Source organism: Calonectris borealis, chromosome 17, assembly GCF_964195595.1.
Source record: "Calonectris borealis chromosome 17, bCalBor7.hap1.2, whole genome shotgun sequence".
NCBI classification, from domain to species: domain Eukaryota; kingdom Metazoa; phylum Chordata; class Aves; order Procellariiformes; family Procellariidae; genus Calonectris; species Calonectris borealis.
In genome coordinates, this window is record NC_134328.1 from 337,462 (window position 1) to 363,526 (window position 26,065).

The following is a 26,065-nucleotide window of genomic DNA, read 5'->3' on the forward strand; positions in this document are numbered from 1 at the left end:
AGAGCCAACTAAGAGCAGTGTCAGAGCAGGGCACCTCGCTGGACATGGAGAAGAGCCTGGGGCTGAGGCTGTCACTCCGCGGGCAGGGTCCCCACCCAATGCCATCATCAACCTGCTTCTCCCCAGCTACAGACAAGCACTGCTGAGCACTTTAGCAAGGCTAAGGAGGTGTTTCCAGAGAAAAGTGAGAAGACACCCTGTGTGTGCACGGGGCGCGGGGTCCCACAGCCACTCACTGATGGTGATGTTGGCGTTGGCCTTCAGCAGCAGTTTGACAGACTCAGGTTTGTTGTGATAGCAGCAGTAAAGTGGCGTGTTCCCCTCTGCCATCCGCTTTGCCAGGCTCCCACTGCAGCAGAGAGTGGATAACGTCAGCACCCCCGGGAAGAGCCACCGGCCCCAGCCACAGCGAACACTGCCTGGTGCTGGCACACGTGGTGGTCACCACCACGTGTCACACCTCAAGCCAGAGGAGACGAGGGAACCCAAGGCCCCTCTGATCTAGGGGTAGTTACCCAAGGTACATTTGCTGGGAGGCTTGTCCTGGTGACTTTTTCTCTTTTTTGGGAGCGTTTTGGAGAAGATCAGTCTTGCACCTTTCACTAGCACGGCTTAGCCATGACAAGCTGACTGGGTGTCATGAGCTTACCTGTTCTGGACAAGAAAATCGACGATATGCAAAGAGGTTCGATCAGACGACAGCACTGCCAGGTGCAGAATGGTCTCCCCCAGTTCCTGTAACCAAGAAAAACACAGCAAGGATAAGACTGTGTCTGCCCGCACAACCACCGCAGATAGGAGCATTGTCCTTTAGGGACTGTCCTTACAGATTTAAAATCCCTGAGAGATGAACAGGTTTGGCTGTCTCTTCAGAGTCATGGCCACCAAGGCTGGTGAGAACCTATTTAACATGCATAGAGCCATGGCTCATGGCTTCATGAAGAAGAATCAATCAGCCCCTTTTCACATTTAGAAACTCAGGCAACCAAAGGTGACTTTTCTCCCCAGGCCAGCAGCTGAACTTTGCCGAGTCCATGATCTCACCAGAGCCCTGGGGTGTGCAACGGCTGCTCCCCGCGGAGCCGCTTCTTGCTTGCCGGTTTGTCCCAAGACATCCCCTACTGATGGTGCTTCTTGCTCACTGCAGCATTTTTCTCCTTTGCTTTTACTCTGGAGGACACCCACCAGCATCCTTGCCGGCAAAGGGGGTGGCACGGCAGCGTGCCCGCAGCTCTGAGGGTTAGGGCTGTGCTCTCTTCTTGCAATTACAGCAAGGACCCACGCTGCAGTTTTGCAGTGAGACTTGGATGTCCTGAGAAAATCCGCTCCGAAATTTACAAGTAAATCTCGGTTACAAATTGGCCTTTGGAAAGCCTTGGGCTTGTGGTTATGACTTCTGGCTCCCACACACACACAGCACGAGGAGGGCTGTGAGGTCACAGCCAGAAAACCTCCCTCTGCCATGATGTTCCTCATCCTGCTCGAGTCTGCCTGTTGCTGCCGGCTCACAGAAAGCACCAATTTCATTGGAAAACTTTGTCCCCTCCCGGGCACAGGGACCCTTACGGAAAGGCTAGAGAGGCAACGGCAAAGCTGTTTGCCATATGGGCCCATGGGATGGGTGGCCATACCTGCAGAGGTGCCAGCACAGGCTCACTCAAATCCATGTTCTCTGCATATGCTTGAAGCGAAGAAAATATGTCCTTGTCCTTGACAGTTTCTGGGAGGCCAGAGCACTGAGCAGCAGAGCTTCTCTTGGCATATTTCTTCTCAACATACTTGGAAATGATGAAATTTTTCCTGAAGGCCCTGGCAGAAACCAGCTGAATGAGAGCTAGGGGCCACAGAGCGACCCAGTGAGCATCCTGGGACCACCCCCCTCCTCTGCCGCTGCCCCAACCACCTTCCCTCTCTCTCCTTCAGACCTGCCAGGCAGTTTAGCACCTTTCCGCTCTCTGTCCCATTCCCCAAACTCCTCTACAGCAGCATTCATAACTCTTACAAAATACTGTGGTTTTCTTAAAGCTTCCTCTCCTGCAGTTACATAATTAAACAAGAACTTGACTTTCATGCATTTAAAGTGTGAGGACTTCCATGGCTGGGGGTGAGGACCCACCGCAGGAAGCCAGAACCAGCTCCCCGTCTTTCTTCCAACAGGGATCCCACCGCCTTCATCCAACACCCCACGGTCTTGTACTGGGAGGAACAGGGAAGGGTCGGTGCTTCTCCCCGTCTGCTTTCCAGACCCCCTCTATTGCTTCTGCTCCAGGATGAGGAGCCCTGACCCTTCCACCTTTCCTGGGTGGGAGACGCTCAGGGGTGCACTGGGGATTTATATACGGTCCTGGTGATGTTTTCTGCTCTCTTCTCCCTTCCCTTCCTCCCCAGCCCTGACCCGTCCTTTGCCTTTCAGACCCCTCTGCCCTCTCAGTTCAGTACTGGGCTCAGCTCCCTGACTCTGAGAATTAGGGGAAGGAGCAGAAATCTCAAGGACTGGGAAACACCACGTGGCATGAACTGGCCAAGAGTATCCACAGGTCAGGAACAGCTTCCAGACAAGGACGGGCCAAGTAAGCTGGGTCTCTCCCCCTGGACAGGTCAAGAGGTGTGCTGGTTTTTGCAGGGATAGAGTTAATTTTCTTCATAGTAGCTAGTATGCGGCTATGTTTTGGATTTGTGCTGAAAACAGTGTTGATAACACAGGGACCTTTTAGTTATTGCTGAGCAGTGCTTATACAGAGTCAAGGCCTTTTCTGCTCCTCACCCCACGCCACCAGCGAGTAGGCTGGGGGTGCACAAGAAAGTTGGGAGGGGACACAGCTGGGACAGCTGACCCCAACTGACCAAAGGGATATTCCATACCATATGATGTCATGTGCGGCATATAAGGCTGGGGGGAAAGAAGAAGGAAGGGGGGGACATTCAAAGTGATGGTGTTTGTCTTCCCAAGTAACCACTATGCGTGATGGAGCCCTGCTTTCCTGGCGATGGCTGAACACCTGCCTGCCGATGGGAAGTAGTGAATGAATTCCTTGTTTGGCTTTGCTTGCGTGAGCGGCTTTTGCTTTACCTATTAAACTGTCTTTATCTCAACCCACGAGTTTTCTCACTTTTACCCTTCTGATTCTCTCACTCATCCCACCAGGGAGGAGTGAGAGAGTGGCTGTGGGGGGCTTAGATGTCAGCTGCGGTTAAACCACAAGTGGTGACCAGCCAGAGGATCTGAGGTGGTCGCAGGTGCCCCAGGGGCGAAGGAGTTATCCAAACAGAAAAGGCCATTGAGGAAGAGGTGAATTATTCATTTCACGGTTTCAGTTTCCCCAAAATCCAAATGGAAAAATGGATCTGGCAACCTTGGCCATGCTGTTCCAGTTGTATTTTCGTGCTCTCCCAGCTCTCTGCTACTCTCTCCCTGCCAAGTGCAGTTCCTTATCCACCTGTTCGCTGCAGGGTAGATCCACACTGTCTAAACAGTGCCCTAGTCAGGACTCACACGCCTGTAATCGAACCTGATTGTGCCTGGTCTGCCTGCTCTCCAGTCTCCTGAAAGTCCCCTTGGCCTCTAACAATAAGCTCCCCAACTATAAGTTTTCCCCAAGAGCTCTGCTGCACCCCAGGTTTACAGCACTAAGCCCTGGAGAAGCCCCCAGCTATTGCTGGTAGCAGCCACACCACCCCAGCTCTCCCCTGTCCTTTGCAGAGCCTAGAGGCTGGGGCGCTCCAGGATGAAGGATGGGGGTTCCCACATCCTCAGCAGATCTTTGCTCGATGCCTACACTGATCCCACCGACCCTGGGTCCCAGCCACTGGACACAGTGAACTGCTCTGCACCGTGCAAGTCCCTGTCCCCCATCCCTTATGATGTGCAGTCAGGGCTGTCCTGCTTGGCAGCTCCACTTATTTCTTTTCTTGCCTTTCCCTTTCCAGCACCAATTCCTCAACCCCCGTCCTGACCTCAAGGCCAATCCTTGAGCTGTCCTGCTGGCTCTTCCTCACTCTTCTTCTTTCCTTTATCAAACCTTTCCTGCTGGACTTGATGAAATTGCTTCTAAAGAGAAGTTATGGTCTGGGGAGGAGATTGGGCAGTGCCATATGCCTGATCACTGCAGGGAGCACACAGGACCACAGACCATCTTACCTCCCACAAAAAACAGCTCTTGCAGAGCAACTCACATGTCACTGTGCACTGTGGGCTTCAGGGACAGGCTGGGGAGATTTGCTTCCATGATGTCGTTGAAGCCGGAGTTGCTGATATTCCTTGCCAGCTGCAAAACAGCCAAGCTACAGGTGACATGGGACATGCAGCAGCTCTACATGCGTGGCAGCAGGAGAGGGAGCTCCTAGCTGAGATCCTGACCAGGTATTGAGGGGATGTCAGGGGGTGCCACGATGTGTGTGCCCAATGGCTGGAGACTCTGCCCTGACTCCTACTGCTGAGATCTCCCAACTCCAGCAGTGCAACCAACCCCAGAGCCAACCCCTGGGCTCAGATCTAGGCAAGCAATGATCCCTGCCAAACAGTCCCATCCCCTGCCTTGATGCCCACCAGCTGCCAGCAGCTCCCATCACAGCCCCACCAACCCATGAGTACCTGGAGCATCGTGGTCCTAAAACAGCCCCATGCAAGGTCTCCAACCTCCTGCCTGCCCCATACTCTGCTCTACCCCAGTTCAAGCTTGGCCCTGCCCCACAGCTCCCCTGCACCAGGGGACACAGATGGGGAAAGGGGACTGAGCGAGAGGGGTCATCCAGCAACAGCAAAATGACTCCCTCTCTCCTCCTTGAAAATGACAATTCCTGGCACAATAACCACTAAACTGTGGGAATTACAGGTGGGTATGTGTCAGTTTAACAGGTGAAAAATCCACTAAATTAACTTAGTTTCAGGAAGGCCACAGCAGAAGCAGGGGGAGGCTTGGGGACAGAGCACACTGGCAGTGTCCTACCAGCAATTCAGAGGTTGCCCGCTTGTCCAGAGACAGCGACTGGATGCGGGAAAGATGCACACCCATCTCTTTATGAATCCCAGAGCACTCAATGCAGATCAGGATGCCCAAGTTAATGGAGAGCCAAGTGGGATCTGTAGAGACAAGACTACCAGGCTTGTGCGCGTTTCCTGCCTCTCCTCCCCGCCAGCGCACCACCACCCCAGAGCACAAGCTCCACAGCAGGACAGAGGGGAAGGGCAAGACCCCAGATGCCTGTGAGTCTCTAGGAGGTGGATGCCACAGAGGGCAGGGCAGAGCTCTGCCTGTCCAAGGGGGAGGAAGCACAGCCTGGGCTTGGCTCTCACCTGGGGCTGAGCAGTCGCAGCACTCGCTGTTCCCGGGCATGCCTCTGACATCCTTGATGATGGCCCGGGTCAGCTCCTCCCAGCTGCTCTCCCCTCCGCCCTGCGCCTTGCTGAAGGCCATGTTCAGCGCCTCCTCCTTGCTGTCGCTGAGGACGGACACCCAGCTGCACAGGCAGGAAGCAGCTTAGGAGCAGGTTCCCATGTGGCCGCATTTATGCTGCAGGGTGAGGAGGGCAGCGGGGCTCATCCTACTTCTGCGGGGGAGATCCTGCTCTGCCCCAGCCTGCACAGCAGCCACCACACACAAAGGTCCTGCACGGGACTCCAGCAGCAAACTGGGTGCCAGGGACCTCAAGCTCCATGTCCTGCTCGTGGCTGGCCAGCCCCCCCGGAGTGACTGGGACAGAGTCAGGATGGGAAGAGCATCGAACAACAGGCTGCAGCACGCTGCTCAATTAGCCAAAGACCTGGCTTCTCATCAGCAGCCAGAGGAGCATTTTTTGGTCCGCAGCAAGGCGCTGGCAGTACTTACACGACACGGTCCTGCTTGTCCTCTGCCAGGAAGCGGTACATGCGGTTGTCTGAAACACACAGAGCTGGTCTCCTCTAGGCACCCCGCTCGTCCACCTCACCTGCCAGGCTCATGGCAGGGCACAACATACCTGAGCTGGGCTCAGCAGAGCCAGGAGCAATCTCCAGCCCCGGGTTGCTGAGGTGACAGTCATGTCCATCTCACTCAGCCCCTCCCCAGTACACCCAGACAAAGGCACCTGCTCCTCTACCAGGAACAAGGGATGCTGGTGTTAGCTAAGCTGCAGCCAGGGAACTACACTTGCATGGTCCCCATGCACCCTGCACTGTCCCACGGCAGTGCTGTCTATCTCACACTCTACATCTGCATCACTGCTTCCGAGCAGAGCTGCCTCCTGGCACAATTTCCCCAGGGTAACCCCCCCAAGCTGGCCCAAAGCTGCAGAGCTTCCCCTCATCCCTGCCTGTGCTGGCTCTCTGAGTCCAAGGCACTGCCGCCTCTCCGGGCCCTTCCTGAAGGAACTGCAGGGCAGGCACCAGCACTCGCGGGAAACCAGATCGAAGCATTTCTTGTCATCCATGTTCGGCTTCACCTGGCAGGTCAGTAAATTCAGCTTGACTGGTGGGTGGTTGAACTACAAGCAGAATGAGGAAGCATCAAAGGGCTGTGGTCCAGTGGTGACCAGCACCACCTGGCTCTAGAGGCAGAGCCACAGATCTGCCTTGTGCCCAGCACTTTGCCTTTGGCTCTGCTCTCAGGATCAATGCAAGAAATAGCAACATGGACCTTTTCTTTCCCAATAGCCACCCCATGCTTGGAGCCAGGTCCCCAGGCTCATGCCCCTTCATGCACATAGGCATGTGAGGACCTCCTGTGTTTGTCTAAAGCTCTCTTGGGTTGCAGGGACTTAAGTCTCAACAGAAAGCCTCCTATGCCAGGGCAGCGCAGCAGGGCAAGCAGCAGGCACAAGGGCTCTGACGAGCCCCAGGAAGCCACCAGCATGCCAGGCAGTGGCAGGCTGTGTGGACCCTGCAGGGGCAGGCAGCAGCTCCCCGGCAGGAACAAAGCAGAGTGGAGTGGAAGAAACAGTTTTTACCATGCTGTGAGAGATGGTCAGGTAGCCATTGCTGATGGTGCATTTCCTCTTCTGCCAGACTTTTCTCAACCTGGAAATGAGCGGAGAGTGAGCCGAGACGACACGCACGTGGAGGAGCAGATGTGCAATGCAGCGCAGCGCTGGCAAACGCAAGAGCCTTGCAAGGCATAGCACAGGGCTGCAGCTCTTATCAGTCATGCCGGCTGGGCTGCCACGGACGGGGTCTGTCGCTCTTGGTCTGTTCTGGGCTGAGAAGGACCCGTCATATGGCATACGACAGGCAGCACAGCTGCTGTGGAGGTGATCATCAATTGGGGCAGCAGGACCTGCTAGCAGAGCACAAAGCCCGTTGCAGAAGCCCTCAGCAAACATCCAAGACCATCACCTCCAAACTGCTTTCAGGCTGGCTTTCTTGTGCCTGCCATTTGGGGCAGACCATAACACAGGGGAAAGGTGGAAGAGATACATCCGAAAGGGGAGAGAGACTGAACTTCAGTCTGCAGTGAAGGAGACTCCTCAGCTCCAGTTCATTATTTTCTGTCCAGGTTCAGGTTTTTCTAGGACACTTCACAGTCCTTTCCAGGTGTGCAAGTCTCCTAGCACAGGACCCCTGTGATTCCCAGCAAACATCCTCCCACGGACTGGTGGGAGATGATCCTCTTTGCAAAGACAGTGGAGTACTTTCCAGGAGCTCAGGGTCTGGCTCGTGGGAAAAGGGCACAGGATGGCTGCTGGCTCTCTCTCCCTTCTGGCCCATGATGCCATCTCCAAGGCAGCACTGACCCACACTGTGTCTAATTTACCCCACATTTCTGCTCCTTCCCCTAATTCTCAGAGTCAGGGAGCTGAGCCCAGTACTGAACTGAGAGGGCAGAGGGGTCTGAAAGGCAAAGGACGGGTCAGGGCTGGGGAGGAAGGGAAGGGAGAAGAGAGCAGAAAACATCACCAGGACCGTATATAAATCCCCAGTGCACCCCTGAGCGTCTCCCACCCAGGAAAGGTGGAGGGGTCAGGGCTCCTCATCCTGGAGCAGAGGCAATAGGGGGGGTTCTGGAAAGCAATGAGTGCCTGGGAAAGGGGGAGAAGCACCGACCCTTCCGTGTTCCTCCCAGCACAAGACTGTGGGGTGTTGACTGAAGGCGGTGGGATCTCTGCTGGAAAGAAAGACAGGGAGCTGGTTCTGGTTTCCCATGGTGGGTGCAGGGGTCCTCGCCCCCAGTGCTTGCAGGGCTTGAGAGGACATTGGGCAGCTTCATGGGAGAGGAATGACCTCAGAGCTAAAAGACGGACACAAGCTGCCTGGAGCTTTGTGTTGAAAGTTGTTGGAGGCTGGAACAGTGTTTAGGACACCTTCATGCATGCTTGTCCGGTTCCTTTGCCTTGTGGCCACCCCAGGAAGAGGAGATTGGTCTGGATGAGCCCTGCTCTGGCCCCAGGTCACTAAAGCACAATTGAAAGGGGCATGGTGGATCCCAGCTTACCCGTCGCTTTTCTTGAAGAGGGTCCCCAACTTCTCCATGCCATACTGCTTGTTCCCTTGCAGCTGGTGCATGTTGTACTCTGCCTGCTTGTTCCCAGGGTCCTGGCAGAAGGAGAGAAATACCAGCAAGGCCCTACCCCCGCCATTACCAGTGGCAACCAAGAGCAAGACCCTGTGCTCCCCCAGAGCTCACCAGAAACCCCGCAGCTTTCTGCATCGGCTGGCAGGCACTATATAAGCAGCTGCCATGCCATGCCCTCTATAGGCACCACCCCGTGTTCCCTAACAGGAAGGATCAGACTTTACCTCTTTCTGCCTCAGCTGCAATGCTGTTTTCAGCTGATCCTGAAGGGAGCAGAGCTGCTTCTTCTCCTTGTCCTGCCTGATCTTCATCTGAAAGGCGCCGGCGCACAGTGAGCCACTCGCATGGCAGTAGGAGGCTCCCCCCTCGGCTGCAGCATCCCACTCCTTCTCCCGTGGAGGTGCCCCCATGCCACGCTCTGCCCTCACCGCCTCCCCACGTCCGTGGGACACACCGAGCCCCGTTCTTACAGTGGGAGGTTGCTGCTCATCCCCTGCAGTGCCATGGTATGTGGCATGCGCAAGAAGCACTTCAGTGAAAACCTCCTTGAGGGGAGGGTGCAGGCATGTCCCCTGTGCCGGGACTCCTGCAACGCAAGACCACAGGAAAGCAGTCTGCATTTTACTGAGAAAACAGCTGCTTGCAGCTCTCCGCAGTGTAAAAACAACCAACAGTTTGAAGGTCATCATGGTGGTTGGTTTTTCTCCTTGGTAGTGTCGGTAATTAAAATAATTAAAAGGTCTCCAAGCCATCAAAAAGTTGATGGACCTTGGCACAGGAATGTGGCCCTGAAACGGAGCCTGCGGGTTTGTCTGCATGAGGGATCCATAACATGTTGCTTGCTGTGTTCGGTTACCCCGCTCTGGGGTGGCACCTCCTCTCTTTTTGTTATTTACATAATGAATTTTAATGGGAATGATTACAAATTGTGGAACAAGCAGGGTAACACCCCTAAAGCAGATGATTAATTCAAACAAAGCAGCAGATGTCCAGAGGAGACCTGCACTACAGGACCAGGGGAGATGAGTACAAGTGATGCTGACATAGTATCTTGACTTACAAGGCGGTATGGAGAAGGATGAGCAAGACGAAGCAAACCAGAATGGAGGTCTAGAAATGCTGAGAAACCGACATAAACCCTCTGCTGCACTTGGAGGACGTCGTACCACCTGGGATATGAGTGCTCAGACTGTCTCTGAAAGCCTTGCCACTAGGAAAAACACCTTTCTGTCTCCAGGCTGTGTATGACTGACAGAGCCCAAAGTCAAAAGCTAAAGTTCACAAGGCTTACATGATCTCCTCTACAGCAAAACAAAGCCCCTGAGGAAATGCATTGAGAGTTTGAGTTGGCAGCAACAGGCATGGAAAGCTAAGAGCACAAATGAGAAATCTGGAAGTCTGCAGAGCAGCTAGGGCTTTGGCAGATGAATATGTTAGTGCCTCCTTGGTATCCATGCTTATGCTTATTCTTCCTACTCTGTGTCCTGGGGTCTGGCACCGTAATTTTCCCACTCCCAGTGACGGCTGCATTTCACCCCTCCATGGGCCACTGCGCATCAGAGGATGAGAAAATAATGATTAATAAATCTGAAGAGCACCAAAAGTCCTCAGTTCTGCTTCTGCAGAGGAAGAGGCGGTCCCAGGTGTCCTGGTTTCGGCTGGGATAGGGTTAAATTTCTTCCTAGTGCTGTGTTTTGGATTTAGTATGAGAAGAATGTTGATAACACACTGATGTTTTCAGTTGTTGCTAAGTACCCTGTCAAGGACAGCTTCCATGCTACCAAGCAGAGGCTGGGAGGGAGCACAGCCAAGACAGCTGGCCAACGGGGTATTCCATACCATGTGACATCATGCTCAGTATATGAATGGTAGGTGTGATCCAGGAAGTAGCGATCGCTACTTGGTTATCGGTTAGCACAGGTGGTGACCAATTGCATTGTGCATCATTCATTTTGTATAATCTATCATTATTATTATTATTTTCCCTTTTCTGTTCTATTAAACTGTCTTTATCTCAACCCACGAGTTTTTCTCGCTCTTACCCTGCCAATTCTCTCCCCATCCCACTGCAGGGCGGGGGGAGGGGGGGAGTGAGCGAGCAGCTGCGTGGTATTTGGCTGCCTGCCAGGTTAAACCACGACACTGGGGAAGACATGCCTGCTCTCCAGTCTGCTCCTGCTCACCACACCCAGCTTCAGATGAATACTCACACTCTGCAGCTCCGGGATGAGCTTCTCTGTAAACTGCTTAAGTTTTGCTGTTGTGTTTAAACATTCCTGGAAAAAACTGAGAGGAGAGGCTAACATAAGGGCATGTCCTGAAATCCTGCTCTTAGCACTGGCTGTGAAGCCTACAGACCCCAGGCTCCCCTGAGGTCCTGCCTCAATACCCATCATGCCTTCAGCAGGCAAAGCTTTTGCTTCATAGTTGAAAAAAATCTTTCTTAGGAAATATATTTTAGAAAGATTTGGAGGCAGTTAAATTCAGGAGAATGCTCAGCAATCTGTCATCTTTGCATCTCTGATTTCTGCTTTACACTGGCTTATGAAAATGTCAGAATAAAGAGAGGAAACACACCCTGTTGAGATCCTTGCCTCCACCGCCTCCAGGAGAAGAGGACTTTTGGCAAGTTACAGGACAGGCCAAGCCGACTGCAGGAACCCAGGTCCTGCAAGTTAAGCTGCCCCCAGGTCCTCTCTACAACCAGCACTTCTGGAGAGAAAGGGCATGTAGGCAGGTTACCGGTCGCTCTTACTTGAACTCTGAGCTGCAGTGCTTGATGTGGTTTTGCAGGAGGTCAATCCCTTTCTTGGTTTTAATCTCATTCACTTTGATTAGATACTGAAGGGAAAAGGACACAGGAATGAATTTGTAGCTTAGAGAGAAATGCCTTTTACGCACATTTTGATGCCCCCCTCGCCCAGTGTGTTGTGGCCCATCCTGGCAGTCACGCCCTGATGGGAGCAGCTCATGTGGCTTTTGTGGGGCGAGAAGATGGTGGTAAGCAGGGCCCAGTGCTTTGATTGGGCCAATAGAGTGGTGGACCCACTGTGGTGGCATGGACTCTGGGCTTGCTGGGCTTTACTTATGCAGGGCAAACATTCAGTTAATACACCCTTAAAGATTCACCATTCATGGTGCCTTCACTGAAGAACAGCCAGCCTTCCTATAGACCTTCAAACCTCATCACTCAAGAGCGAAGTTCCTTCAACACCCACTAGACTTGATCCATGAACTGCACCACCTCTACCTGACCCTACCGACGTCAGTGCTGCGAGCCCGCCTGCCTATATCCTACCCACAGCTGACATCTCAGCCTGCCTTGAGGACCTTCAGAAGTAAGCTGAAGGTTCAGATTTCCAGCCCAAACTTATCTGCCACCTCACCCAGCCCATCCTTCACCATAACAACCTCACCTGTGAAAACCAACACTGTCCCTTTCAGTCGGTGGACTGACAACGTGTAACAGTGTGTTGTGCTGTGAAACACCTTGAGTATTTCTCCATCCGTTTCTGGACTACTCCTATACGAGCATCAGCTCTCTTGACATTGCAACTACTGTTAAAACAGCAACCTACTAACAGCCATTTCCAGAAGACCCACAGGCCAACATAGCAAATCACCTTCCAAAATACATGTTCAACATGGCCAACCTCAGACTTCCCTGTATTTATTCTGAGGGGATAATTCAAAACACCCTCAATCCATCAGAAGAAGTGTTTCCTAGAAGACACCCTCTCAGGAACCCAAATGCCATGTGTGGACTCATATCAGCACAGCACGAAACCTCCACCTGACCTACTGGCTCTGTTTAAGGACAATGCAGCTCCGTAGTACAAGGGCTTCTGATATTTGAAGTAGAACAGTTTCAGTACGGAAACAATAACTATTTCCAAAACATGGTTACAAAGAGCTGGATATTTTGAATTAAATCTGTATCTTCCAGTATTTTACTCGTGCTATTGCTTGTGACGTGTGGCAGTGGGAGCAGGAGATCCCGTTTGCAGGGGAGTTGGGCTGAGTTTATCCCAACAAGGAGAGGAAAGGCTATGGTGGGACTGTCTGAGAGGGAGCAGGGACCTCAGTGCCAGCAGTGCCCACCATGGGCAGTCGGGAAGAAGCTTGGATCCAAAGCCTTCATGGGATTTTTCCCAAGTTGTTATCTCTACTGCCAGGTTAATACAGGCTCAAGCTTTGGCTAAACTCCTTGAATAGCCCCTGGCCTAGGTTGGCTTGAGCCTACCACAACCCAGACAGCTCTCCAACTGAGGGAATATGCCCAGGGTCTCACCAGCACAACAGACATGACCTGCTGAGCAACGGTCCCTGGGGATCTGCAGCCCACCTTGGTGCTGCTCCCCAGGGGCCAAGCAGAGGGAGCTGCTGGATGCTGCCAGATGCTGCCGGTGCCCAGGGCAGAGCCTCAGGGACTTCAGCATCCCAGGAAGGCAGAAAGGGACATGCAAGACCCTGGACACAAGCATTACTCACTGACCAGGGACAGAAGATGGCCCTGAATGAAAAATCAGTGTGGATTCAGACAAAAATGTTGCTTTGAAACAATCCCAGGTCAGATGGCAAGTGAGAAACACCAGCATGAGAGTCACTGCTGATGTCTGCCCACTCCAGACTGGGCTCTGCAGGGCTGTGGCACAGTTGCTGTGCACCAATGGAAGGGAAATTCATCCCTTGGATGCTGATTCAGTAACTCTAACACTGCTCTGCGCGGCACAGGCTGGTCCCTTACCTCACACACGTTCAACTGGAAGGTCCTGCACTCCTCCATCTCCTCGGCAATCTCCTCCCAACTCACCTCACTCCACACCATGCCATGCTGCTTTGCCAGCTCGCGCTTCTCCTTCTCGATCTTGGCGCTCAAGGAAAGAGGAGACATACATGAAAGGCTCCGACTGACTGCTTGCCGGTGAAGGCAGACAAAAGCCAGCCTCCAAGTCCAGGGGTGAGGGAGCCTGAAGACTTACAGTTTGCTCTCATAGTCTTTGCAGGCCTTCTCAAAGGGCTTCTTGAACTCCTAGGAAGAGCCAAAGGCACCATGACCGGGACAGAGCCTTCCTCATCCTCAGCGTACCGCATTCCTACTGGGTCACCCTAGCATAAAGGCCCTTGCAGACCCAGGACATGGCTGTCCACAGGAGTGTCCCTTCTCAGGAAGGTCCTCGCCTCTCCTCAGTGCACAGCGGACAAGTGCGCTCAGCAGTGCAGGTTCACTCACAGGCACATGCTTGCACACACGTGCAAATACACATAAGCTCCAAAACATACATCAGGTATATGTACATCACAAAGGTATGTACATAGCGGTACCCAGCTATAACACCTTTCACAGACTCGCAATTTTAAGGGCAGAAGGAATTGCTCAGACATGCACAAGCCAGAAAGTACCAACCAGGTTCTCACCTGCTGAAGCCAGAATGTTGCGTTTAACCAAAACACCACTCAGAGAGACATCAGAAACCCACCCAAACCTGGCAACATCAGCACAATCTGATTCTTCCCCGGGTATTCATTTAAGGTGAATTAGTTTTGCTGCTAAAAAGCCATCATTTGCTTCTCATTTGACTTTGCATGACTTTAGCATCTCTCCAGTGGTTACCATCTTGATATCATAGAATCATAAAATCATAGAATCATACAGGTTGGAAAAGACCTCTAAGATCATCATGTCCAACCGTCAACCCAACACACCATGCCCACTACACCATGTCCCTAAGGGCCTCATCTACACGTCTTTTAAATACTTCCAGGGATGGTGACTCCACCACTTCCCTGGGCAGCCTGTTCCAAGGCCTGACCACTCTTTCAGTAAAGAAATTTCTCCTAATGTCCAATCTAAACCTCCCTTGGCACAACTTGAGGCCATTTCCTCTTGTCCTATCGCTTGTTACTTGGCAGAAGAGACCAACACCCACCTCACTACAACCTCCTTTCAGGTAGTTGTAGAGCGCAATGAGGTCTCCCCTCAGCCTCCTCTTCTCCAGGCTAAACACCCCCAGTTCCCTCAGCCGCTCCTCATCAGACTTGTGCTCCAGGCCCTTCACCAGCTTCGTTGCCCTCCTCTGGACACGCTCCAGCACCTCCATGTCCTTCTTGTAGTGAGGGGCCCAAAACTGAATGCAGTATTCGAGGTGCAGCCTCACCAATGCCAAGTACAGGGGCACGATCACCTCCCTGCTCCTGCTGGCCACACTATTCCTAATACAGGCCAGGATGCCGTTGGCCTTCTTGGCCACCTGGGCACACTGCTGGCTCATGTTCAGCCGGCTGTCAGTCAGCACCCCCAGGTCCTTTTCCTCCGGGCAGCTTTCCAGCCGCTCTTCCCCAAGCCTGTGGCGTTGCCTGGGGTTGTTGTGACCGAAGTGCAGGACCCGGCACTTGGCCTTGTTGAACCTCATACATTGGCCTCGGCCCATCGATCCAGCCTGTCCAGGTCCTTCTGCAGAGCCTTCATCTGCATTTGTTCATTAAATGCATTTGTCCATTAAATGCATTTACTCAAATCACCCATGTTCTGCCCTGTTCTCAACACTTGCTGCTCTGCAAACCTCTGTGTCAAAGCAAGACAGAGTAAATCAGGTTGGAGGAGACTTCAGGAGGTCTGTAGGAAGGGACAGCACTGAATTCAGACCAGGATTTGTGCAGGCAGATGTTGAAAAACCCCAAGGATGGAAATCCCACAGCCTCTCTGGGTCCCTGTCCCAATGCCTCTCTGTCCCCCAAGGTGAAATTTCTTTATTTATGTCAAAGCAGAACGTTGTCGAGACAGATCTTGCATTTATCTTCATTCTAATGAAAATGTCGAACTGATTCAGGTCAGCCTCTGATTCCTGTTGGATCCCTTCAGCTTAACCAATGACTCCTTGTGGGCAGCTGTTTTTTTTCCTCTCTGCCTGTTTGCTTGGTTCCCAATCTTACTGACATCATCCTTAACAATACAAATAGTGGATTTTTTCCGTTGTATTTTATATTCTTTTATCAATTTGCTTCACACTAGAAGTTCCAGAATTTGCTCTCTCCTTCCACTTTCATGCTCCTGTATGGCACAAGCTTCCAAATGGATGCCTAAATGCTCATAATTTGTTTCAGTATTTGGCAATTAGTCCTTTGGAAGTCCCCAAACCCTGCCACAGTTCCCATCCCTCTTTCTGCAATCCTGTCCAAAACTTCCCCTCCACTTTCCGAGAGGTTCAGCTGTTTGCTCAAGGATCCCCAGCCCAGCTCGATACAGCCCAGCTGCAAAACCTTCATCAAGCATCTGAGAAAACTGCAGAGTTGGGAGAAAAAGCTGGGAGAAAATCTATAGAGTGGAACCATACAAGATTGAAAAGGTAAAATTACAGAGTTCGGGTTGTTGAAACAGGTTCGTTACTAGTTCAAGGATTCAAGAGGAAAAATAGTATCATGGGAAAACACAAAATCCTAAAAGAAGAAAACACAGGGGGTTTGTCAGAGTATCAGCAGGTCTGGTGGAAGACAGCAATGACCAATAGCAAGAATCTGTTGCAGGGAGCAGCAGTGCTGTCCCTGCTTCTCCTGAGCTGGTCTGCCTGGCCAGCATGAGTCCTCAGGTGTCTCATCATGGTGCTGAGCATATTAACTCCAAGCTCATTAAATCCTAACAATCTATCTTGTGTGTGCATCAGCTGATAAATAATTGCTTTACTGTTTCAAGTCGTACATACCCTGCTCGCAGAGTCTCTGTGCCCAAAACCACCCAGAGAGGAACGGTGCCAGGTCACAACTGGCAGCTGCTCCACCACGTTAGATGCAGGCTATGATCAGCAATCCCTTGACAGTGACCTTGCTCCAGCATCGCGATCGGGATCAGTCCAGCCTCCTCACCCCGAACACCCACAGGCACAGGCACCCCCACGCAGGCAGAGGAACCCAGGAGCAATCATGCAGAGCTGATGGCCTGAGCACAGCCACAGGGACTTAGTGGTAAGAACATGTGTGCGGACTTACCAAGCATCATGATGACCTTCCCATTAGTTAAAAAAAGCAAAAATTAAATACGAGTTTGATGCTTTTCCTAAAATCTAAACTGATGAGCGCTGCGAAGCTCTCTGACATCTCTACAGTGCTGAAGATCAAATTGCATGGTCACTTCAGTACTTGCTACTCTGCAGTCCCTGAGAAGTACCTGAAGCTGGTAGATATACATACATGCACACTCAGATTCACACCAACGCATGTGTGCTCACACATATAAATGCAAGAGCCACAGGTGGGTGTATGTGGGGCAGAGGGGGGACCTCACTGGGAGGTTGTGGGGGAGTTTGTGCACTGATGGCCAGGGAAGATATCAATATTTGGTGCACAATACCCTGATTTTTCCCTGCATAGTGAATGCCACCAGACTCCTCTAGATTCAGCCAGGTGCCTGCAAACAGGCAGAGGTCCCAGCTAAGGAGCACCACTAGCTTGACCTGTGGTGTGAGGTGCCAGCCTCAGGAGGGAGCAGGATCTGGCACACAGGAGGTGCAGGCAGACCTGCCCTTCCAACACATATCCCTGCTGGAGGGCAAGACATGAACCAGGGATGAGACCCCACAGCTGGTACCTGCTCTGTCTCCAGTCACTTGCTTACCAGCCCCCATCTCGGCACAGCTCTTTCAGCCCCTGCTTACCCCTTTGAGCTCTTTCATGTCACCCTTTATTAATGACTCGAGGGAAAAGTTAATGTTGTGGTACAAACTCTGCCACTGGAAAAGAAAGAGAGAGGTCATGGGGCTAGCACCGCACCCTTGCACTGCTCCTCATGCAGAGAAAGCAGAGCTGTGTGTGAGCCTGCAGAGCACTTTGGAAAACAGTCAGCTGAAAGCCTCCATCCTTGGAAGTTACCAAGCTGGAAAAAGCCACAGCCAGCCTGACCCAGTGTTGGTGAGAGCCCTGCTTCAAGCAGGATGGTGGACAGGAGACATCCAGAGGCCTCTACTGAGCAGCCTCAGAGGTCTGCACAGACAGCCCCAGCTGTGCAGGCCGCTCGACTGGCTCTGCAACCTCACACCATGGCCTCCTGCCTCCGTCTGGGGAAGGGGATGAGCTTGGACCTCCAGGCTGTGGCCCAGAGCCTGCTGCTCTTCCTGGGGACCCCCACCAGCATCCCCTTGCAAGCCAGGGGCCCCACTCTGATGTACATGCAGGGGACAGAGCTGCCTACCAGGCTCCTGACAGCGATCAGCAGCTCCCCGGAGAAGGCAGCAAAGGTGCTAAAGGCACTGGCCAGCTGCTCCTCGCCCTCCAGCTGGTAGGTGGCTGAAAACTTCTCCTGGGCAGTGATGTGGGCTTCAAGGTGGCTGATGAGGTCTGGGAGAACATGGATGGTCTCCGCCAAGTAGAGGGGGAAGGTAAGGATGGACACCCAACCCCTGCCTCCCTCCTGGGAGTCACCATGTCTGGTTCTGCTCACGCACCCAAGCTGGTTCCTGTTACCACCTGCTGCCCCCACAACTACCACCCAGCTATAGGAACTCCCGAGACCCATATTCCCTGCTGCGGTCAACCCGACCTGCAGCAAGGACTCCCCTCATCCATCCGTCGCCATCTCCCCCCTCCTGAAGCTCTGTTCTGCCCTGACCGTGTCCACAGCTGTGCCCCGCCTTGGCTGCTTTCCTCATCTTCTGCAGCACAGCTCGGTCAGCATCCAAGGCCTAGAAATGCAGAGGAGACGGTCACTGACTACATCCATACATGCATTTCCATACCCACAGGGCTTAGCATGAGCCTCAGCATCCCCAAGCTGGACTGTCCTCCGAGCAGATAGGTGATGATCTAGTGGTAGTAGACCATGTATAGCTGAAATATCTGCAAGCCTTCCTGATGTTCTTCTGGAAGAAGTGGTCAAGCATTAAGAGAGAATTGGAATGTTAGTAAAAGGAACATACAGCATTGAAAAATATGGATATCAGTGGCAAGAGACTGTTAGTTACAAATTATATTTCCATCACTGTCGGAGTCATTCCTGGGCTGAGAGGAGGAGGCGTAGGTGGCTGAGGGGAAATGTTTGGATGCATCTAAACTCTGCCTATGAGAGACTGGATTACAGATGTTATTTCATACAAGTACTGCTTGGAAGGGCTCTCACACAATCTCTTGTTGGGAGCAGGATTATTATCAATACCAGATCAGGTTGGCTGTGCTTTTCTTAGTGGGACTTTGAAACCCTCTAAGGATGGAGGTCCCCTCTCTACGACCTCTTGCAGAGCTGCACCACCCTCTGCAGAAGAAACTTTTCCTAACGCCCAACCTGAACTTCCTGAGCCACAAAGTGGGTATTGCTGCATGTTATGTCATCTGATGCTGCCCAAAAGAGCTTGACACCATTGCCTATAACTGCCCTTAGATGAGTTGTGGGCTGCTGTCAGACACCCCCTCTTCACCCAGCTAAATCAGCCCAGATCTGCTTCTCTGTTACCATCCACTGACCCTCTCTGGTTTCTCCACATCGCTCCTGACTGGGCACAGTGTTTCAGGTGTGACCATTCACCAGACTGATGTGAACCCCAACAGCTCCCACATCAGGCTAGCCCTGCAGGGAGTGATAGGGCTTCGCTCTGAGTATTGTGCTGACAGTGCCAGAGCTCAAAGACAGGGCACAGGCTTTTAAGATCCATAAACACTGATTTGTGGGAGCAAACAGTTTTACAGCAATTTGGGAACACAAAGAACACAAAGCTTAGGGTGGACTTGCATGCTACAGCTAAGGCTGTTTAACAGCTGGGTGGGTGGGTACCAAGAGGAGTGGTACCACCACTGGCTTTGTCCTCTGTTGTGCACTGCATCAGCCAAGCCACGCAGCTGAACCCATGTAGTAGAGGAGGATGTGAATTAGGCTCTGTATGGGTCAGCACAGTCAAGACTGTGGCATGCGGGGACGTCACCATAAACTTTTAGGTACCCAAGGAGCAATAGTGCCGGAAACTTACCTGCCTGCATGTTTCCAGAGTTCAGTGCAGCAGGGATGTTGAGAACTTGACTTATGGACTTATACCCCAAAATAGGAGTTTTCTCTGCTCCCCAGGGAAGAGCTGCCATCCACGACTCTTAGCACCTGTACCTTCTTGTCCAGCCCAGTTTGGGACTGAGGTTTTCCAGCCAAGCCCTCAAATAGAGATTCCTAGGGCAATTAACATAAGACCTCTAGGACCAGCAGGACTATGCTCACACCAAGCATTGCAAATCCAGGGAATCTAGTATTATGGTTCAAAGAGATCCCCATGAGCCAAGGTCAGAAAGGCAGTGGTGGGATAGGGCACCTGAAGCATCTGACCATTGTCCTTTGGCAGAGCTGTTGGAGACAGTCATATCCCCATGTTCAGAAAATGACTTTAGGCTAATCCAGGACTTCAAGGACTAACACATCCCCCTCACAATCGCATGGTTATTGTAGTGCTGCCACGAGGCAGGCACAGTCCTCTCCTGGGCCACAGCTCCCTGCAGTTTTCAGAGCCATTTCATGTGCGATTCATCTCACTAACCTTAAGCATCCCTTCACCCTTCTTCAGGTGAAGCCCTTTTGGCTTATGTGAAGCCCATCTCCCTTGCAAAGGCTCCACCAGAGCAGCTTTCCCAGTTCCAGATGTCTCTCATCTCCTCAACCCTACAACAGATTTTTAGCCACATAGTCAGGCTCGACACCTTCCCTTCCCCACCTGCCCTTGTACGTGGCACTGGGAGGGAGCAATGTGGAGCCTGCTGCCACTGAAACCCTGATCTCCAACCTCCTAGTGGCCTCCAGAGCCTCTCTCCCCCTCAATCCCCTCTGCTGCTGGGACCCACCTTGACCAGGATGGCTGCCTCCTTCCCGAAATGTCCCTGAAGCCTGCCCAGGTCCCTTGTGATGCCAGTCATGTTTATACTTCATCTTTTACCAGAAATTCAGCTCTCCACACACAGATGCTCAAACCTTCTACATCTGTGGCCTTCCTCTTCCTTTCTCCTGACAATCCCCTCCCTGAAGATGTAACCTCGGTCCACAAGTGACCCATCCCCACTTTTGGGACAGTTCACTGCCTGCTGGGCCGATGCTCTCAGGCCAGGAGGCTTCCCTGCTTTGGAAGAGCAGCACCAGGGTGAGACTATTCCGTGGCATCCCAGGGGCCATCACCAACAGGCACCTCCACCTCCCCAGGCTCCCCACATCCAGTGAGCCAAGCTGCAAGAGGCAGCACTCCCTCCAAGGATCACGAAGTGTGTACGAGTACAGTCTTTGGCCACAAGGCAGGAAATATCTGGCACTTAGCGCAGGAAACCCCAAGCTCCCTTCCCTGCCTGTACTTTTACCTGCGTTCACTTGCCTTGCAGGCATGGATCTGGTTCTGCAATCGGCCGAGCTGCGTGACTTCTCCTTTGAGGACCTGCCTCCAGCGGCGGAAAACCGGCTGATGTGCTCCCCCTGCGGCTCAGCACTCCTTCCCTCTGCTGTCCACGCTTCTGCTAGGCTCAGCACACACCATGTCAGGGCTCTCTTTGCTCAAGGACAGACTTTTGCTGTGTTTACTGTTTTATCCCACACTGGTGCTGCTGTCTGTTACAAGCATGCACCTGCTGACAGCTGTTTGCATGTACTAAGACCCTTTGCTGTACAAAGTTCCCCACACCATCAATAAAAGCTGCTGGTTGAACCACTGCAGAAGTCACTGGCACCGGTATTTCTGCCTTTCAGAGGTGAGACCAAGGAACAGAAGCTCCCTGTGCCTCCAGCTCTTCCAGATCTGTTTTTATCCCTGTCTGTGATTTCCAGGGTGCTGGGGTCATAGCACACTTCTCCCTTCTCGCTAGTTTTCAAGAGTGCAGAAAAACTCATATTGAGAATGACCAGCAGTTCACATCATTGTCTGATCATCTGTGTAGACATGGCATTAACACTCACAGGACAACCCTGCATAAGCCTATACCCTGTGTGGGACTCAGCGGTCTCCAGAAAGACATCCAAGCTGAGTTTAAAGAGGATGGAGACCAAGCATTCACTTCACCTTTTGGCCATGCACACCAGTAGTTCATTAAGTCACAGCTAAAATATTGCAACTGATTTCTTTTTTCATTTCAGTTTCAGCTTCAGCTCCCAGCTGCTGGCTCTCACTTGCCCTTCTCCAGCACCAGAGTTTTCTTCCCAGTGAAAGCGCACAGAGGTGGCAGCTGAGCTACTGCACAGGTCAGAAGGAATTAAGTCCCAGGCAAAAGCCCGGTCAGCCTCACCCAGCTGCACGGTGAGAGCGTGTTGGGCTCAGGGAGGAAGCAAGACAGAGGCCAGTGCTGATGCAGGCAGAGAGGACCTTCCTCTAGGGCAGGCAGCTCCTGCTGACACCAACACCCAAGCAAGAGAACTGGGGATACTCCATGATGTTGGAATTTCTCCTTGCCATCTACTCAGTCCAGCCCTGATCTGCACCCAAAGATGAAATCATCTCCACGTGTCTCCTGGCTTACACAAACGCTGCTGCCCAGCCAGGGCGGCTCACACCACCGCTCCCTGCTTTCACTGCAGCAAATCCCCTGCAAACGGCACTGGGGGTTGCTGCTGCACAACAGCGGGATCATGTCCTGAGTTTTATGTCCACTCTGACACGCGAGTCCCAAGCCAGGAGCTCTGCAGACATGAACAAATCAGCAGTGTTTCTCTCTAACCACAGCTTCCTGATGTAGCAGCTCTGTTTTAAAGGACTGAAGTTTTAGTTTTGCTTGGGGTGCAAGTGATAGAGTAACAGTTGAAAATTAAGCAGCACAAGGAAATTGCCCCATGCCCAGAGGCTCCTGAGCAAGTCCTGGCCTCCCGAGGCCTGAGGACTGAGAAGAAAAAAACCTCAGTGACCATTGACAAAATGATCTACAGGAGCACAGTTCCCCACCTGCTCCAATCCTGCAGACGCTGGGGGACTTCAGGGCAGTGCAGCAGTCACAGTCCACAGACAGGCCCTGATAAAGTCTCGGGCACCATACCCTCATCTGCTGAAACTACAAAGTAATGAGAGGTGACATGGCGGTAGTGCGGTTTGGTTGCTCCCAGCACATCTACCAGACCTACCAGGAAGAGGCACGGCACCAAAAGGCTCGGAGCCCTCTGGACCACAATATGGAGAGCCCCACCACAGTGGCAACACCTCATAGATATTTCCCACAGGGGGTCAGGACCTTGATTTGCCCAGGAACAGGCCAGCATGATGGTTACACTATACTGGCCGTAGTTTTCAGCTAAGTCCCAAGACAAGTCTTTGTGGGCAGTGGGATGCTCTCAATGGGAAGCCTGGACCTTCCACTGAGCCGATCTTGCCATCATTCATGGTCTTCCCAGGGCATCAAGCTCTGCTGCTCGCTCCCTCATGTGCCAGCAGCATACAGCAACCCCTTCCCCTCCCACACTGTGCCTGATGATGCCCTACTGGGGTCTTCTGGCTTTTGCCATCGGTCAGAAAACAAATGCATTTGGCCCAAATAAGTTTTGCATTGGATGCTGTGCTCAGCAGCCAGCTCTCGCCCCTGGCTCTGTGAATTTTTGGAACCACTCCTGCATTAGGCTTCTGAACATACCACATCACCATATCCCACAACTTAATTCTGGACAAGTGAGGAAACCATCCTGCTGTCCCCAAGAACTTCCTTTAATTTTTAGTTTGATACTTGTCTGGTTGAATGGTTCTGCACTCTCTTTACCGCGCAGTGTGTGCCCGGTACTAAGTACAAACTTCTCCCCCTTTGCTCTTGTCCCCACTGACTGATGCCTGTCACCCGGCCTCCACGACTCATCACAAGCCTTCACCAAATCTTTGCTTTGCTTTTGCAAACACCCAGAGATGCTCGCACCACTCTCCACTCACGGTGGCAAATGATATGGTGATGCCTGAATCAGGGTGCAAATTCCGCAGGACCATGATGGGGACGGCCCCCCCAACCCCTCGGCGTGCACCTCTATGGCGCCCCAACCCTACTCACCTCCTCCAGGCTGTTGGCAGTGGCCTTGCAGCGGCCCATGTGGCTGGCAAAGGCAGAGGTGGTGGGCGACCTGAGGTCCTCCTGCACCTGCCGCATGAAGTCACACACCGAAATAAGGGCCGCCATGGTGCCACGGTGAGGTGGCGCCAGGAAGGGGAACTGCTGGCAGGAGCCGCGGTCGTGCTGGGTCTGGGCAGGGGCTGGGGTCATGCTGCTGCCAGCAGCAAGGGCAGGAGGGAGCCCCTCGCCTTGCACACTCACACTCTGAACAGACACACACACCCCCAGTGTGCACACACTGACACACACCTGCACACCCAGGCACAGAGCAGCGTGGCTACAAATCCTGCAATTATAAGCTGAAATAGTTTGAGGAAGCCTGAGGCAGCACACTTTGAGTCACAGGGAGCCCCAGCCTGGTGGTGTGGTGGAAAATGTAGCTGAGCATGGCTGCAAGAGCCAAGGACCTGCCTGGGGATGTGCACTGGGCATGCTGGGGTGCACTGAGCTTGCTGGCACGGACCGGTCACCGCTGAGGTGCACCAAGTGTACTGGCATGCACTGGTCACCACTGGGGTGCACTGGGCACCGTTTGCAAAGGCAACGTCCCACACGTCAGGCCCTGCAGAAAGCTGGGGGTGACGCAGCACTGGGAGCAGCACTGTCGCACCCCAGGCTCCACTCTAGCCCCACGCAGGCGCTACGTGACCTGAGCCCTTTGCAGCCTGTTTCGCTCCGCCTGCAGCCTAAGGGTCCCCTGGGGGGAGAGAGGGCTCCCCCTTTGCCATTCTGGGGTCCCCACCCAGCAGCTGAACTCCAGCCCCCCTGGGGGAGCACCATGTCTGCCCCACACTCGCACCTGGCTTCCAGTCCAGCCAGAGTCCTCACCTGCTCCTTACCTGCCTGCCTGGCTCTGCCCAGCTAGTTTTCTCCACAAAACTTACTCTATTCCGGCTCCATTCAAAAGCCAATCATGCAGCCATCTTCACTATAAAACCCCGCTGTCAGTTAATTTCTTTGGAAATGCAACGGTTCCTCTGAGCATCATCTGCTGCACCCCTCAGAAGGAATCTGTCCTGTCAAAACTCAGGGTGAAGCACCTCCACTTGAGATTAGATCATGTCAGGGCTTGTCCGTGCAGAAGACAGGAACCCCGGGGCACCAGAGACCCTGCTGAGAACAAGTCTCATTTAATTTACATCAGCCCAACACCACAATGTAGATTCCTGCTGATGACCCCATGCTGATGTCCCAGCGCTGTGCTATCGGGGAAGAAGGGCGAAGGGGCATCAGTGAGGACTGCCTGCAGCAGGCTGGCCCCCGGCTCCAGAAAGCAGCTACAAAACACAAGCAGCATCAGAGAGAGCAGCCAAGGAGCTTTTATTCCTGTGGAAATGAAGAGCCAAAATGAAGTTTGAAGCAAGCCTGAATCCAACCCAGCACATGCAGGAAAAGCTGTTAAGCAGCTTGTAAGGAGTAACAAACAGAAAGTCTGTGTCCTGGGAAATGCTACCACATCCAGAGCCGACTCCAACTCCAGGAGCTGTTCCTGTGCTCTTGGCAGGAAGCTCATGGCTACCTTGGCTCTGTCGTCCTTCTCCCTGGGGAGCCCCATTCAAAGGCCTTCCAGGTCCTACCTCCACCAGGACCCTACACCACACCTGCCTTCCCCACGTACAATGTGTTTTGAATTCTTCAGACACAGGCCTGGAAGTGCCAAGTGTTGTCAAGCCAGAGCATGGATGGCTCTGTATGTCCCCATCTCTGTCAGAATCGCTCTCAATGGCAAGAGCTGGTGTCAGCTGCCATGACTGTGGGGACAGCCCCAGTAGACCCCGTTTTCCCATCCTCCCACCCCAGTCCCACAAAGAACAATTTTTTTCCCAAAGCTGTAACTGTCCTTCAAGGAGTTTGCCTTATTTAGTAGGTTGGTTACTTGGTTTCTTAGCATCTCATGGGTACTTAGCATGAAATGTGACTTCCCAAAGAGAGGCCACTTCTGCAGGTCTCTCACTCTGAAGGTTGCCTCTGCACCTGCAGGATTTCCTTAAACTTTCTGGTCCAGTCTCGATTCCTGCAATAATCACCCCTGTCTTTCAGTAGTCCTGTGCTGGAGAGCATTTATCCATTGATGATCTTCTCGCTGATGTATCCAGGCATGGTGTAGATCAAAAGAACCAGGAAGATGGTCAGAACAGCGACAATGAACAGCACAATGATGTATTTCTTGTACCGCTTCCAGATAAAGAACACAAAGGTCTTCATGGGATTCACAAACCAGTTGAAAGAAGTTTTTGGCCGGCTGGAACAGGAAGGGAGGAATAGATAAGCACAGAGTCAATCCACAGAGCAGCACATTTGTCCCTCTGCTTTGGTGCCCTGCCACCCTCGTTGGTCACCAGCTCTTCCTGCTGCTTCCAGACAGGATCACCCTAGGGGCTGCAGTAACTACGGTGCCTGTGAAAGCACCGTAGACAACAGGAGACAACAGGACTGAGCCTCAGGACAGTGTCCGCAGAGCTGTTCTGCACCCATGTGGCTAAGTATGGTTAAACCAGAGCTGCCCTTTTTGTACAAACAATGTTATGGCATAGCTGCTTTGAGTACCTCACTGAGATCAGCCCTGGCCCAGA

The 26,065-nt window shown here is 52.7% G+C and overlaps 2 protein-coding genes across 2 annotated transcripts in view; both read right to left on the minus strand.

Moving 5' to 3' along the window:
• The window catches only part of LOC142089555 (arf-GAP with SH3 domain, ANK repeat and PH domain-containing protein 1-like), a 29,208-nt gene extending 5,650 nt beyond the window's left edge, over positions 1 to 23,558 (minus strand). Inside the window, exons 1-19 of the mRNA XM_075166150.1 lie at positions 23,433 to 23,558; positions 18,082 to 18,154; positions 17,665 to 17,810; positions 17,132 to 17,206; positions 13,466 to 13,515; positions 13,231 to 13,357; positions 11,239 to 11,324; positions 10,694 to 10,769; positions 8,708 to 8,794; positions 8,403 to 8,503; positions 6,922 to 6,991; positions 6,372 to 6,459; positions 5,826 to 5,874; positions 5,294 to 5,457; positions 4,947 to 5,080; positions 4,174 to 4,265; positions 1,632 to 1,809; positions 650 to 735; positions 237 to 349 (exon numbers count right to left, since the gene is read on the minus strand). Of these exons, the coding sequence (XP_075022251.1) occupies positions 237 to 349; positions 650 to 735; positions 1,632 to 1,809; positions 4,174 to 4,265; positions 4,947 to 5,080; positions 5,294 to 5,457; positions 5,826 to 5,874; positions 6,372 to 6,459; positions 6,922 to 6,991; positions 8,403 to 8,503; positions 8,708 to 8,794; positions 10,694 to 10,769; positions 11,239 to 11,324; positions 13,231 to 13,357; positions 13,466 to 13,515; positions 17,132 to 17,206; positions 17,665 to 17,810; positions 18,082 to 18,154; positions 23,433 to 23,558 (1,921 nt within the window). The remainder of the gene's footprint in view (positions 1 to 236; positions 350 to 649; positions 736 to 1,631; positions 1,810 to 4,173; positions 4,266 to 4,946; positions 5,081 to 5,293; positions 5,458 to 5,825; positions 5,875 to 6,371; positions 6,460 to 6,921; positions 6,992 to 8,402; positions 8,504 to 8,707; positions 8,795 to 10,693; positions 10,770 to 11,238; positions 11,325 to 13,230; positions 13,358 to 13,465; positions 13,516 to 17,131; positions 17,207 to 17,664; positions 17,811 to 18,081; positions 18,155 to 23,432) is intronic.
• A 1,230-nt stretch (positions 23,559 to 24,788) lies between these two features.
• Positions 24,789 to 26,065, minus strand: part of LOC142089911 (fer-1-like protein 4) — a 40,172-nt gene continuing 38,895 nt past the window's right edge. The window contains exon 45 of the mRNA XM_075167054.1: positions 24,789 to 25,734. Within this exon, the coding sequence (XP_075023155.1) occupies positions 25,554 to 25,734 (181 nt within the window). The 3' untranslated portion in view covers positions 24,789 to 25,553. The remainder of the gene's footprint in view (positions 25,735 to 26,065) is intronic.